Source organism: Suncus etruscus, chromosome 1 (genome assembly GCF_024139225.1).
Source record: "Suncus etruscus isolate mSunEtr1 chromosome 1, mSunEtr1.pri.cur, whole genome shotgun sequence".
Classification (NCBI taxonomy): domain Eukaryota; kingdom Metazoa; phylum Chordata; class Mammalia; order Eulipotyphla; family Soricidae; genus Suncus; species Suncus etruscus.
Genome location: NC_064848.1, coordinates 10985429 through 11000079, shown reverse-complemented (window position 1 = coordinate 11000079; position 14651 = coordinate 10985429). Strand labels below are relative to the sequence as shown.

Here is a 14651-nt window from a genome sequence, read left to right as displayed (position 1 = left end):
AAACTGTTGTTTTGCATGTAAATCCCTGGGGCCCATGCCACTACCTTCTTAGGAAGCCAAGCCCTTTTACTTTTCTATCTAGTTGTATTGTATACGACTTCTAAAACTTACATGTAGACATTTTAGTTTGATCCCTGGCATGACACATGCTTTGCTGAACCCTGCCAGTATAGTTGCTAGAGATGTAGGTTTTCCTCAGAATGGGAAAATGTGTCAGGATGGATGGTGTCTTTTGTTATCAGTCCTCAATATGTTCTCCACCTCCTGAGAATTAGTTAGAACACTGACATTCCTGAAAACATATCTATTTCATAAACAGGTCTGCTTCCTTGTTCTTTTTTTGTCTTCTAGTTTAATTCTGATCTCTTATTACCTTTTTATTTTGAATTTAGCACATTTTTTCATTACTTGTATGTTTCTCCTCACTCTTTCTTCATCTTATAAGTATATAAGTATATAATACGATGATTAGATTTATACTGTGTTCTGTCCTAGTTCACTCTATAAGTCACGTTTTTAAGTATAGGATTTTATTCTAATCCCAGAATCCTTAGAGACATTTGAGAGTAAAAGGATTATTCTTGACATTTACAAAATGATTTTTCTTTGTATGATTTGGATTTCAAATTAAAACAATACATTGAAAAGGGTTTTGGCAAATTTGCTGTTTTAGACAGTAACCATATTTGGAGAATATTATAAAATGTAATATTAGTTGATATCATTGATTTTTTTTATTATTTAATTGTTAATTTTTGTTTTGTTTTGTTTTGCTTTTTGGGTCACACCCAGCAATGCTCAAGGGTTATCATACTCCTTATTTTTGTTTTGTTTTGTTTTTGGGTCACACCTGGCAGCACTCAGAGGTTACTCCTGGCTACATGCTCAGAAATCGCTCCTAACAGGCTCAGGGGACTTTATGAGATGCCAGGATTCAAACCACCATCCTGCATGCAAGGCAAACGTCCTACCTCTATGCTATCTTTCCGGCCCCATACTCTTGGTTTGTGCTCAGAAATTGTTCCTGGCAGGGTTGGGGACTATATGGTATGTCAGGGATTGAACCCTGGTCCATCCCGAGTCAGCCTCTTGCAGAGCAAACGCCCTAACACTGTGCTATTGCTCTGGCCCCATTTTTAATAATTTATTATTTTTTTTCCGATGTCACATCTCACAATGCTCACAGGTCTTTCCTGGCTTTGTTCTTAGTTCAGGAATCACTCTTGGGTCGTATGTTATGCTGGGATCAAACTCTGCTCAGTCATGTGTAGGGCAAGTGCCCTATCTACTGTATTATAATAGCTCCTGTTTCTCATTGTGATTGTTTTTAAAATTATTATGCTGAGAAAGGACTATTTTATCCTAAAAAAATATAGTTAATGTGATTGTTTAGCCTTTCTTTCTGAACATCAGAAAGCTGTGATGATCTAGTACAATTTCTAAATGTTTCACATTTCTTATATTACAGTTGTGAAAATGGTTTGCATAATCTTGAACACGTACTCTCTGTGCTGATGGGACAGGATCCAACATGAATATACATGATGGAGGAAGAAGACGCTTTGAGGATAACGAACATACATTACATATATATCCTGGGACAATTTCAGAAGGCACAATCTACTGTCCCATTCCTGCCAGAAAAAACTCCACAGCTGCTGAGGTGATTGACTCTCTTATTAACAGACTTCATCTTGACAAAACAAAATGTTACGTTCTAGCGGAGGTAAAGGAATTTGGTGGAGAAGAATGGATCCTCAATCCAACAGACTGTCCAGTTCAGAGAATGATGCTCTGGCCCCGAATGGCTTTGGAAAATCGTCTCAGTGGGGAGGACTACCGCTTTCTTTTGAGAGAAAAAAATGTTGATGGTTCAATTCATTATGGCAGTCTTCAGTCATGGTTACGGGTAACAGAAGAACGACGTAGAATGATGGAACGGGGTTTTCTTCCTCAGCCTCAACAGAAAGACTTTGATGACTTATGCAGTTTGCCTGATTTAAATGAAAAAACTCTCTTAGAAAATCTACGAAATCGCTTTAAGCATGAAAAAATTTATACCTATGTTGGCAGTATTCTTATAGTTATTAACCCATTCAAGTTTCTTCCTATTTATAATCCCAAATATGTCAAAATGTATGATAATCACCAATTGGGAAAACTTGAGCCTCACATTTATGCTGTGGCTGATGTTGCTTATCATGCAATGCTTCAGCGCAAAAAGAATCAGTGCATTGTGATTTCTGGAGAGAGTGGTTCTGGGAAGACTCAAAGCACAAATTTTCTTATTCACCACCTTACTGCTCTCAGTCAGAAAGGATTTGCCAGTGGAGTAGAACAAATCATTCTTGGAGCTGGACCAGTACTTGAGGTAATGTATAAAAATACTTTTCTGCTCATATACAAGTCTTAAGAAAATGAAGCTATAAGAACATGAAAATAGGGCCCGGAGAGATAGCACAGCTGCGTTTGCCTTGCAAGCAGCCGCTCCAGGACCAAAGGTGGTTGGTTCGAATCCCGGTGTCCCATATGGTCCCCCGTGCCTGCCAGGAGCTATTTCTGAGCAGACAGCCAGGAGTAACCCCTGAGCAGTGCCGGGTGTGGCCCAAAAACCAAAAAAAAAAAAAGAACATGAAAATAAAAAATAATTTTTTAGGGGCTGGAGAGATAGCATGGTGGTAGGGCGTTTGCCTTACACACAGCTGATTCGAACAGATGGTGGTTTGAATCCTGGCATCCCAAATGGTCCCCTGTGCCTGCCAGGAGCGACTTCTGAGCACAGAGCCAGGAGTAACCCCAGAGTGCCGCCAGGTGTGACCCCAAAAATACACACACACACACACACAAATTTTTTTTTTAATTGGCAAGGAAAATTGGAAGGTGGGAAAGCAAAAGGGGTGGTGTAGAAGATTGTATTTTCCATGTGATAGTAGTAATATTGTTTTCAAGAGTGTCTCTGAGTCATAATGATTTGGAAGAGATGATTGGAACTCATTATTTCTCTCCTTCAGCCCCCAAATAAAGAGATATAGTATTGGCATGGGTCTTGTATGTCTGACTTGTGGAAATAGGTGGCTCAGGAAAATTTTTTGTTTTTGTTTTTGGGCCACACATGGCTATGTTCAAGGGTTATTCCTGGCTCTGTGCTCAGAAATTACTCTTGGCAGGCTTGGGAAACCATAAGGGATGTCAGAGATTAAACCTGGGTTGGTCACATGCAAGGCAAATGCCCTACCTGCCTGTGATATTGCTGTGGCCTTCAGGAAAACATTTTTATATATTTGTATCTTTGTAACCTTAGCATATGTGCTTCAACATTAAAATTTTACTTTCTCTCTATAGTTAAGGCAACATATTTGCAATAGTTTTTTAAAACTAAGTGTTTAGTTTATAGTCATCCTGTACAGTCATCACATCTCATCACCTAAATCTATCACCATCTTCCAGTGTCCTTAGGTTACTTCTCTGCTTTCCCCCCCACATTATATCCTCCCTCTGCCTAATAGTGTATTTGTAATCCAAGGCCAAATCATTCTCCACACATCATTTTTTCTTCTCTCTCTCTCTCTCTCTCTCTCTCTCTCTCTCTCTCTCTCTCTCTCTCTCTCTCTCTCTCTCTCTCTCTCTCTGTATATATATATACACACACACACACACACACACACACACACACACACCACAAATTATGAGATCACTTGATATTTGTCCTTTTTTCCCTCTGGTTATCTCACTTTATATGATACTCTCCAGTTTCATACAAGTTACAGTGAACTGCGAGATTTCATTATGTTAAAACTATATAGTATTCCATTGTGTAGATATGCCATGACTTCTTTATCCATTGTTGGGATTTGGGTTGTTTTCATATCTTAGCTATTATAATAAGTGCTACAATAAACATAGTTATATGGATATAGCTATTCAGTTCAGATTAATGGTTTTGTTTCTGGAGTAGATTCTAGTATGTTGACCCACTGGGTCATATGGAAGCTTTATTCTTTCTTTTTTGAGAAGTTTTGTACTGTTTTCTATAAAGGATAAACTAGATGAACTTCCCCCAAAAGTTAATGAAGATTTCTTTTTGCCACACCCCTACCAACAGTATTGTCTCTTTTGATGTATGTCATTCTCTTTTTTCCCCCCATCTTCTGCTGTCTGTATTTAATCTACAAACTCACTAATTTGGTCTATAGCAGCTGCTATTCTGCTGGAGAGACCTTCCAATAAATGCATTTTTCATTTTGCTGACAAAATTTTTTAAATTCTGACATTTCTGTTTGTATTTTTCTCATTTTTGCCCTCATATCATTCTGTGTTTCATTGGCAGTACATCAATGCTGGTGGGAATGTGGAGAGAAAGGAACTCTCATTCACTACTGGTGGAAATGCTGTCTAGTTCAGCCCTTATGCAAAACTATATGGAGATTCCTCAAAACTGGAAATTTAGCTCCCATCTGATCCAGCTATACCACTCCTAGCAATATACCTAGGAACTCAAAACTGCAATACAAAAATTCCTTCCTCACACCTATATTCATTGCAGTGCTGTTTACAATAGCCAGACTCTGGAAACAACCAAGATGCCCTTCAACAGACGAATGGCTAAAGAAACTGTGGTACATATACACAATGGAATATTATGCAGCTGTCAGGAGAGATGAAGTCATGAAATTTTCCTATACATTAATGTACATGGAATCTATTATACTGAATGAAATAAGTCAGGGAGAGAGAGACACACAGAATAGTCTCGCTCATCTATGGGTTTTAAGAAAAATAAAAAGACATTGATATAATTCCCAGAGATGAGAGCCAGAAGGACCGGCTCAAGTTATTAAGCTCATCACAAAGAGGGGAAGTACAGTTAGAGAAATAATTATGCTGAGAACTATCATAACAATGTCAGTGAGTGAGGGATATAGAAAGCCTGACTCATATCCAGGTGGGAGTAGAGGTGGGAGATGAGGGCATTGGTGATGGGAAGGTTGCACTGGTGAAGGGGGGGTATTCTTTTTATGACTGAAACCCAACTACAATCATGTTTGGAATCGTGGTATTTAAATAAAGACATTATTAATAAAAGAAAAAAATAAGTACAATTGGGTTTCTGAAAATAAAAAATATGTTCAGGACATTTTATCAAATGTCAAATATGTACAGTCACTACATATATATTATTTCAGAAAACTTTCAAGTCCAAAACAAAAGCTGAGTATTCACTTTCTTTGATATTATTACTTCTTTTTTTTTTTTTTTTTTTTTTGGGCCACACCCGGTGACGCTCAGGGGTTACTCCTGGCTATGCGCACAGAAGTTGCTCCTGGCTTCTTGGGGGACCATATGGGACACCGGGGGATCGAACCAGGTCCGTCCTAGGCTAGCGCAGGCAAGGCAGGTACCTTACCTCCAGAGCCACCGCCCGGCCCCGATATTATTACTTCTAAAACACTCACAAATCATTATTTTTCAGCTATTCTCTAGATTTTCAAAAGAGAGCCCTTAGAAGACTACAGAGGTAGTAGCCGGGAGGGTGCCTGCCTTGCATGAGTTCAACCTGGGTTTCATCCCCAGTTCCCCAAGCTCCTCTAGAGTGACCCTTAAGCACATAGCCAGAAATAAGCCCTAAGCACCATGTGTAATTCCTCCCCCAAAAAAGAGAGAAAGAATAACTCTTAAAGATGACAGCAAATTAACCAGTTATACATGGCAAAATTTTTCAGCTCAACATCCTACTTAATAGGAGAAATTATTCATATTCCATAAACAGTTAATATCCAAGATCTATAAAGCACTCACAAAGCTCAATAACAAAAAAGAAAACCATTTTTTGAAAAAAGGAAGAGACATAATATACCGTATTTTCCGGCGTATAAGACGACTTTTGAAACAAAAAAAAGTCAACCAGGGGTCCTCTTATACACCAAGTATATCCTGAAAAATGTTTCAATATGCTGCTAAACAAAACAAACAAACAAACAAAAAAAATCAGGCCCCAGAGTTTCCAAATCTCTTTCTTGGGGGCTCCCAAACAGTACTCAGGAGATCTGGGGGCCACTTCTGGAAAAACCCAGCTAGCTAACCGTGTTGGTGGTTCAGTGCTAGGGTCCGAGGATGGGGTGTTGTTTGGTTCATGTAGTGGGGGAGATTAACTGACGCCACCAGGAAATTGCCAGAAAAGGTGCCTATGATAAGGGACCAATCACTGCAAGGCTGCTCGGACCGCCTCTCTAAATCAGCCAATCCAAGAAGGCTTTTTATGCATGCAAATTAGACAATGTTTTGGATCCGAATCTACACTGTAAAAAGCCTGCTCAGATTGGCCAGAGTCAGAGAGGAAGTCTATTACAGTATAACCTTTGAACCTTTGCTTGTTGTGATTGGCTCACTGTGGGACATACAGTTGCAGCACAGGAACGTTCTGTCGGATACAGCGAATATATACCTAAACTTAAATTTTAACTGCATGACTTGTTCAATCCAAGTCATTGTCTGTAGTGCCAGTACAGTTTTATTTTTCACGTGGTTCTCTATTGTTGGCATCAGGTTTCTGTATTAATGATCCTGGAATCTGAATGTCCTACATTAAAGTCAGGCTGGTGTGAAGCATCCTCTCGTTTTACCTCACAATTAAAGGGCAATGCAGAAAGCCCTGTCCAGTAAGCAGGTCATTGTTGTTGTTAAGTCTTCTCAGTGTTAAGGGAAGTCTCTTTTGAGTAGGTCGATGTCAGAGCAGTGGTAGGGTCTTCCCTGGTAGAGGATTGCTTCCAGGTGATGTTATAGACAACCTTGGATGTTTTGTAGATGGTTTCCCTAGATCAGGGGTAATGGAGAATGCCCATTCTTCTGAGGCCTGAGCCCGGTCATTATGTCAGTGATCAGGGTGTAATGTCCCATTGCACTACAAGATTTGTGTGTTCCCATCTCTATTAGATAAGAACTTATTTGTATGTATAGTATTTTCCCGTTTTAATGGAGGCATTGGATTTTATTTGCCAGGATTTTGTTGAGAATCTTTGTATATGTGTTCATTGGCCATATTGGTCTGTAGTTTTTTTCTTTTTCAGCATCGCTGTCTGGTTTTGTTATCAGGGTGATGTTAGTTTCATTACAATTATTTGGGAGTGTTTCTGTTTCTTCAATTTCCTAGAAGAGGCTGAAGAGGATGGGTAGTAGTTCCACTTAAAAGGTTTGAAGAATTTGTTAGTGAATCCATCTGGGCCTGGGCTTTTATTTTTGGGAAGACTTTTGATTATCATTTTAATTTCCTCTATAATGATGGGTCTGTTTAGAAATGTCACATCATCCTCCTGATTCAACCTTGAAGATGGTAAGAGTCCAAGAATTTATCCATTATTTTTCCAAGTTTTCATGTTTTGTGGCATAGAGCTTCTCAAAGTAGTCTCTGATTACCATGTAAATATGTAGTGTTTTCTATTTTTTTCTTTCTAATCCGGTGATTTATTATCTCTCCCTTTGTGAATTTTGCTAGTGTTTTGTCAATCTTGTTTATTTTTTCAGAGAAACAACTTTCCCTTTTGTTGATCTTTCTGATTGTTTTGTGGATTTCCACTTCATTGATTTCTGCTCTAAGCTTCGTTATTTCCTTCTGCCGACCTATTTTTGGTTTATTTTGTTGATTATTTTCTAATTTTATAAGCTGTCTCATTAAGTTATTTATTTAGATCCCTTCTTCCTTCCTGATCTGTGCTTTCAAAGCTATAAATTTTCTTCTTAGTCCCACTATTGCTGTGTCCCACAAATTCTGATAATTTGAGTCTTCATTTACATTTGTTTCCAGGAATCTTTTGATTTTCTCTTTGATTTCATCTCTGAACCACTGGTTGTTCAGTCGTGAGCTGTTTAATTTCCAGGTGTTAAAAGTTTTTCTTCTGTGTCCCTTTATAGTTCACTTCTAATTTCAGTGCATTCTGAATGGATTCTATCTTCTTGATTTTATGGAGGTATGTTTTATGGGCCAGCATGTGGTATATCCTGGAGAATGATCCATGTACAATGGAGAAGAATGTATATCCAGTTTTCTGGGGGTGAAGTGCCCTATATATATCTACTAGGCCACTTTCTTCCATTTCTTCTTTCGGAACTCTTATATATCTTGTTGTGTTTTAGCCTCCTTGACCTATCAAGGGGTGATAGAGTGGTGTTGAGTTCTCCCACTATTATTGCATTGCTATTGATGTCTTTTTTCAGATTTATCAATGATTGTATTAAATATTTTACTGTTCCCTCATTGGGTGTGTATAAGTTTAGGAGTGAGATTTCTTCTTGTTGTATGTATCCCTTGATTATTATTAAATGTCTGTCTTTGTCCCTTATAACTTTATTATTATTATTATTATTATTATTATTATTATTATTATTATTATTATTATTATTATTATTTTGGTTTTTGGGTCATACCGGCAGTGCTCAGGGGTTACTCCTGGCTCTACGCTCAGAAATAGCTCCTGGCAGGCTCAGGGGACCATATGGGATGCCGGGATTCGAACCACTGACCTTCTGGATGCAAGGCAAATGCCTTACCTCCATGCTATATCTCTGGCCCCCTCCTTATAAATTTTCTAAGTCTATAAAGTTTGTATCACCTGATATTACTATGGCCACTTCAGCTTTTTTTTTTTTTTTTGGGCCACACCCATTTGATGCTCAGGGGTTACTCCTGGATAAGCGCTCAGAAATTGCCCCTGGCTTGGGGGGACCATAAGGGACACCGGGGGATCAAAACGCGTTCCTTCCTTGGCTAGCATTTGGAAGGCAGACACCTTACCTCTAGTGCCACCTCTCTGGCCCCCACTTCAGCTTTCTTTTTTTTTTTTTTAATTATGAGAACAAAGATGCAAAGAAAGAGGACAAGGTAAAGTTACAGTGGAAGGACAATCTCCCATAAACAGAATTCTCAGAAATCCCCTTGCTGATATCTGAACTTTGAACTTTCAGCCAAAGAACATTAAGAAAAATAAGACAGAACTCATGTACAATTACTTTGTCCCTCAAGTCCCCAGATTGTAATACATAATATTTCTTAGCGGCACACAAAGCAATCTAATGCCATAAAACTTATGTAACTCCTTAAACATTGAAGGCAAAGTACTTTTTTACATTTCCATGCACATGCATATTAGTTTAAGTTAACCTCAAAAGTTTAAGTGGGTTGCTTTTCTTAAGGATTAGAGTCAAAGGAGCACAGTAAAAACGGTGTTAGAGTGGCAATTATTGTTTGCATAGGCACACCAAAATATGAGGGACATGGAAAGGAAAAGCCTTGGCTTAAATACAAGAAGACCCTACCCCTGAAGTTTCCTGGCATAAGACTAACTCTAGGCTCCAGGCAAACTAGTTTGTTCAATCCAAGTCTTTGTCTGTAGTGCCAACACACTTTCATTTTTCACACAGTCTCTGTTGTTGGTATCATGTTGATGTATTGAAGATCCTGGAATCTGCATATTCTACATTGAAGTCAGGATGTGGAGCGTCCTCTCGTTTCACCTCACAATCAAAGGGCGATGCAGGGAGCCCTGTCCTGTAAGCAGGTTGTTGTTGTTTTCAAGTCTTCTTAGTGTTAAGGGAAGTCTCTTTTGAGCAGGTCGATGTCAGAGCAGTGGTAGGGTCTTCCCTGGTAGAGGATTGCTTCCAGGTGTTGTTATAAAAAACCTTGGATGTTTCGTAGATAGCTTCCCTGGTTCAGGGGTGAATGGAGGATGCCCATTCTTCTGAGGCCTGTGCCAGGTCGTTATATCAATGTTCAGGGTATAAGGTCCCATTGCATTACAAGATTTGTGTGTTCCAATCTCTATTAGAGAAGAACTAATTTGTATGTATAGTATTTTCCCATTTTATTTTATTTTGGATTTTGGGCCACACCCGGCAGTGCTCAGGGGTTACTCCTGGCTCTCTGCTCAGAAATAGCTCCTGGCAGGCACGGGGGACCATATGGGACGCCGGGATTCGAACCAACCACCTTTGGACCTGGATCGGCTGCTTGTAAGGCAAACGCCTCTGTGCTATCTCTCCGGGCCCTAATACGTTTGTTTGTTTGTTTGTTTGTTTTTTTGGTTTTTGGGCCACACCCAGCGGTGCACAGGGGTTACTCCTGGCTATCTGCTCAGAAATAGCTCCTGGCAGGCATGGGGGACCATATGGGACACCGGGATTCGACCCAACCACCTTTGGTCCTGGATTGGCTGCTTGCAACGCAAATGCCGCTGAGCTATCTCTCCGGGCCCATTATTTCCCATTTTAATGTGCCTATGCAAACAAGGGACAATGCCACGTGGTGTTATCAGCGCATATGGGGGCCATAAGAACAAGTCCAACAATCCCCATGATATGGTTCAATCATAAGCATTAAACTGAGGGACTCTTTCACCAAAATTCCTTATTGAACAGCTCACAAAGAGAAGACAAGATAAAAAGTGGTTAGAATCGTCACTGTAAAGGAATACTTAGTAAGAGTTATAGCTGTCAAAGAAAATACACTTAAAATATTCAAAAGACATATGTGTTCATTTTATGTCTTTTGAAATAGCTGGAGGTTGTTAAATCCAGCACACGACTTTGGTCTGTGATTAGGACTGTGCAGTACTGAAGTTAAAAAGAGTAAATATGGGGTACTGATGGTTGGGGGTGAGAGACTGAAGGAGTAATAATGAGCTTTGTAGGGGTGTGCGAAAGGGCATAATCTGTTGGCACAGGAGGTCCGTCTTGGTGCCTAACAAGTTAAGAACTGTGGGTAAAGAGGGTTCATTAAGGGGAACATAACGAAACCGGATTGGGAGATGAGGGAGTAGGCGGGGCTCTGGTGTGGGGAAGGGGCAATATATCAAAGGGGCTAAATACATTTTATAGATGAATTGTTTATGAATTAGGCTTGGCAGTCAGAGAGGACCACTGTATAGGAAGTCACCTCTACATATACACTGATTTTAGAGACCTGTTTGAATGTTATCCTCCAAATCTAGGGCATTTTATTTTTTTTCCCTAGAAACAATCAAGAATTAAGAACATTTTTGGGTGACCACTTCAGCTTTTTTAAGAGATTTGTTTGCTTAGATGATTGTCCTCCATCCTTTGAATTTTTAGTCTATGTTTGTTCTGATTATTCAGTTGTGTTTCTTCTAGGTAGCAGAATCTTTGATTCAGCTTTTTGATCCATTTTGTCACTATGTGTCTCTTAACTGGTCATTTAGTCCATTGATGTTGAAAGAGAAATAATTGCATGGGTTTATTGTCATCTTTATATAGGACTTTGATGTGTCTCTTGGTGTGTCTTGTCTTCAAGTAGACCTTTCAGTTTTTCTTTCAAGGCTGGTTTTGAGTCTGTAAGTCTAAGCTGTTTATCTTCAAAGCTATGTGTACTTTCTTCAAACCTGAACATGAGTCTGGCTGGGTGTAGTATTATAGATGAAGCATTCATTTCATTGAGTGTTGTCACTATATCCCACCACTGCCTACTGGCCGTTAGGGTTTCTTGTGACAGGTCTACTGAAATCCTTTGAATGTAATTTCCTTTTTTGATCCTGCTGCTTTCAGTATTTTTGTCCTATCTGTGGGATTTGTCTTAGTGACTAGGATTAGTTCGGGTTGCTTTTCTCTTGATCTCTTTTAGGTGGTACTCTTTGGGTATGCAGGATTTGTTGCATGCAGTCTTTAGCTCTGGGAGTTTCTCTTTGACTGTTGATTCTTCCTGGTGATTTTCTTTCTGGGTCTCTGGGACTCTAATGATTCTTCTTCTTTTTTTTTAATGGAACGTTTCACGAATTTGAGTGTCATCCTTGCACAGGGGCCATGCTAATCTTCTCTGTATCGTTCCAATTTTAGTATATGTGCTACCGAAGCGAGTACTCAATGATTCTTATGTTGTTTCTGCTGAGTTTATCAGACTTCTGTTTTTGTCTTTTCCTGTTCTTTGAGTTTTTTTTCTGTTGTCTAATCATTTGCTTTAAGATTATTTTTCAGTCTTTCCTATTATATAGCGTTGTTATGCTTTTCATCTTTCAGCTCACTGATTCAGTGTTAGTTACTGTTATTCTGTTGGACAGGTTTTCTTGTGAGGTTTTGATTTTGCCTACCAAGTTTTTCAGTCCTGTCAGTTCAGTCTGGATTTGTCTTATTTCTATCTTCATATCCTCTTGTTTCTTATTTGTGGTTTGTTTATCTCGATCCAGGCTTTCTTTGAGTTATATGAACATCCTCTATATTTCTTCTTTAAACTCTGATAGGCTAAATAGGTTGTTAGCATTTTTCTCATTATCAGAGCTTCTATCTTCATTCTCTTTGCTTGGTATTGCCTGCCTTATTTTCCCATCCTCACATTTGTAGTTGGTGTTTTCTATATGTTGTATTGGGTTTACTGGCTAGAAGATTTGTGTGGTTTTGAAGTGAAGCAGAGCTGCTTCACTTCTTTGGCTCTACTTCGTGGGCAGAGACAGCCTACCTCTGCAGACATCAGGAGCTGTTATGGCGGGTGGTTCATGGCCGCCTCATTGAGCAGAGCTGAGAGCAGAGCAGAGGCCATTTATAATTGCCCCTTTGTGCTAAAGCACATGGCAGAAATCAGCTCCTTTGAATTTCTATATTGTCTGTAGTGACTTTCCCCTTTTCATTTCTCAATCTGCTTTTTTAAAAAAAAGTTTGATTGAGACCATTGTGAATTACAAGTCCCTTATAGTTGTGTTTCAGGCATATAATAACAGTGAATTAAGGGCATTCCCACCACCAGTGTTGACCTCTTTCCACCTGCGTTCCCAGCACACACCCCATACCTCTGCCCTTTGCAGTCTGGTCTACCAATGTAACAGGCCCATTTTATATTTAGATTTTTATAGTTTGGATCTTTTGATTTTATTAGTCTTTGACTTTTGTTTGGGTATTTAGTTCTGAATTTTTTTCCCTACCCAGTGCACCTGAGATTACTTGGCCCCTGGGCCCCATCCACTTTTTTTTTTCCTTTTTCAATTTGTAATGATGTAGAAATATGAGGTAAAAAAGTATTTTATGTCCCAAGGTTCTATGGATAATGCCGAGCCTTTATCTAGAAGATATAAATAAAATAAAATAAATGGATGTGTGTTGGAGAAATTAGAAAAGAAATATCCTTGGCCTATAAAAAAATGTTGTCTACCATATAGCATACTGTTATCAGACCGACTACAGGCTCTGGCCATACTAATTGTGCAACCTCCAGCTATAAGACCAGAGCGATAGCATGGTAGGGTGTTTGACTTACATTTGCCGGACCCGAGACGGATCTGGGTTCAATGCTGGTCATCCCATAGGTCCCTGAGACTGCCAGAAGCAATTTCTGAGCACAGAGCCAGGAGTAATCCCTGAGTGTTGCCATGTGTGTCTCAAAAACCCAAATAAAGAAAATCTGATTCTGTTTATTAAGTTTCTTTCCATTTTTTTTGGTGAGTCTTGCTAAGGGTTAACACATATTTCTGTTTAATATTTTATGGACTTGTCTTTCAAGTAAGATTAGGAAAGGAGGGTCCCCAATAAATCAGAATTTCTATTTTTCACGGGCTGGAGCAGTAGGTGTTTGCCTTGCACATGACTAACCTAGGATGGACCACGGTTCGATCCCCGTCATCCCAATGTTCCCCCAAGCCAGGAGTGATTTCTGAGTGCATAGTCAGGAGTAACCCCTAAGCTTCATCTGGTGTGGCCCAAACCCCCCCCCCCCCCCAATTATATTTTTTAGTTTCACTTGTAATCATTTTTTTTACATTGATTTGTTGCATGTAGTGTTTTGTTTTTGCTTGAATCACACCATTAAAGGGTGGTGATGTTATAAAGGCTATTCTATTACTGACCAATTAATTGAATTTATGTTTACCTGAATATCTTCACTTGTGCTTTAACTTTTAAAAAAGTACTTTTGCTGGAGATTGGATTACTGGTTGACAGTCTTTTTCTCACTTGCATATATTCTCAACTGCTATGTTTCATTAATGGTTACCATTGATGTAAACTCATCTCCTTTCTGGGACCCTTGCTGCTTATGAGATTTAGTGTATTTAATAGCTTAATTGTGTTTTGTCTAGGTAAAGATGGCTTAGTTTATAATTTAGAGTTTTGTTGAGTTTCTTGGATGTGTAAATTATTGTTTCATAAAATTATGTGAGAGTTGGCCATTCTTTCTTGAAGCATTCATTTGTTCTTTCTCTTCTAGTTTTTTCCTGCTACTTCCTTTTGACATTTCTTGGTATAATTGATGGTGTTCCACAGGTTTCTGAAACAGTTTTTTTACTCTCTTAGATTGAAGCCTGAGGTTAGTTCCTGAGATTGCATGATCCTGTGAGCACTGCCAAAGGCATTCCTGGGCAATTCACTGATCAGTATTTAGTATTTGCCAGTTTTTTTGCTTGTTCATGTATTGTTTTGTACCTGTACAGTGAATTCTCATTTTAGTCAGTTTACTATTTTATATGGGAATTTGGGTGGTGGAAGAGTGTTGGCTACTCCTAGTGATATTCAGTGGCTATTCCTGGCACTGTGTTCATGAGCAGTTCCTGGTGTTGCTTGGCACTACATGGCACCTGAGATTTAAACTAAGATTAGCAATGTGCAAGGCAAGTAGCTTTTTTTCTATATTATCTGTCTTTCCACCAGAAATTGGGAAGTTTTATATTTAT

The 14651-nt window shown here is 39.0% G+C and overlaps 1 protein-coding gene and 1 non-coding gene across 2 annotated transcripts in view; one reads left to right on the top strand and one right to left on the bottom strand.

Annotated features, from left to right (window-relative positions):
• Window positions 1-14651, top strand: part of MYO9A (myosin IXA) — a 246893-nt gene that overhangs the window by 50321 nt on the left and 181921 nt on the right. The window contains exon 2 of the mRNA XM_049777567.1: window positions 1469-2371. Coding sequence (XP_049633524.1) covers window positions 1532-2371 — 840 coding nt within the window. The 5' untranslated portion in view covers window positions 1469-1531. The remainder of the gene's footprint in view (window positions 1-1468; window positions 2372-14651) is intronic.
• On the bottom strand, window positions 11753-11859 carry LOC126026601 (U6 spliceosomal RNA). The gene has a single exon (XR_007501830.1). It is a non-coding gene; the product is annotated as a U6 spliceosomal RNA (small nuclear RNA).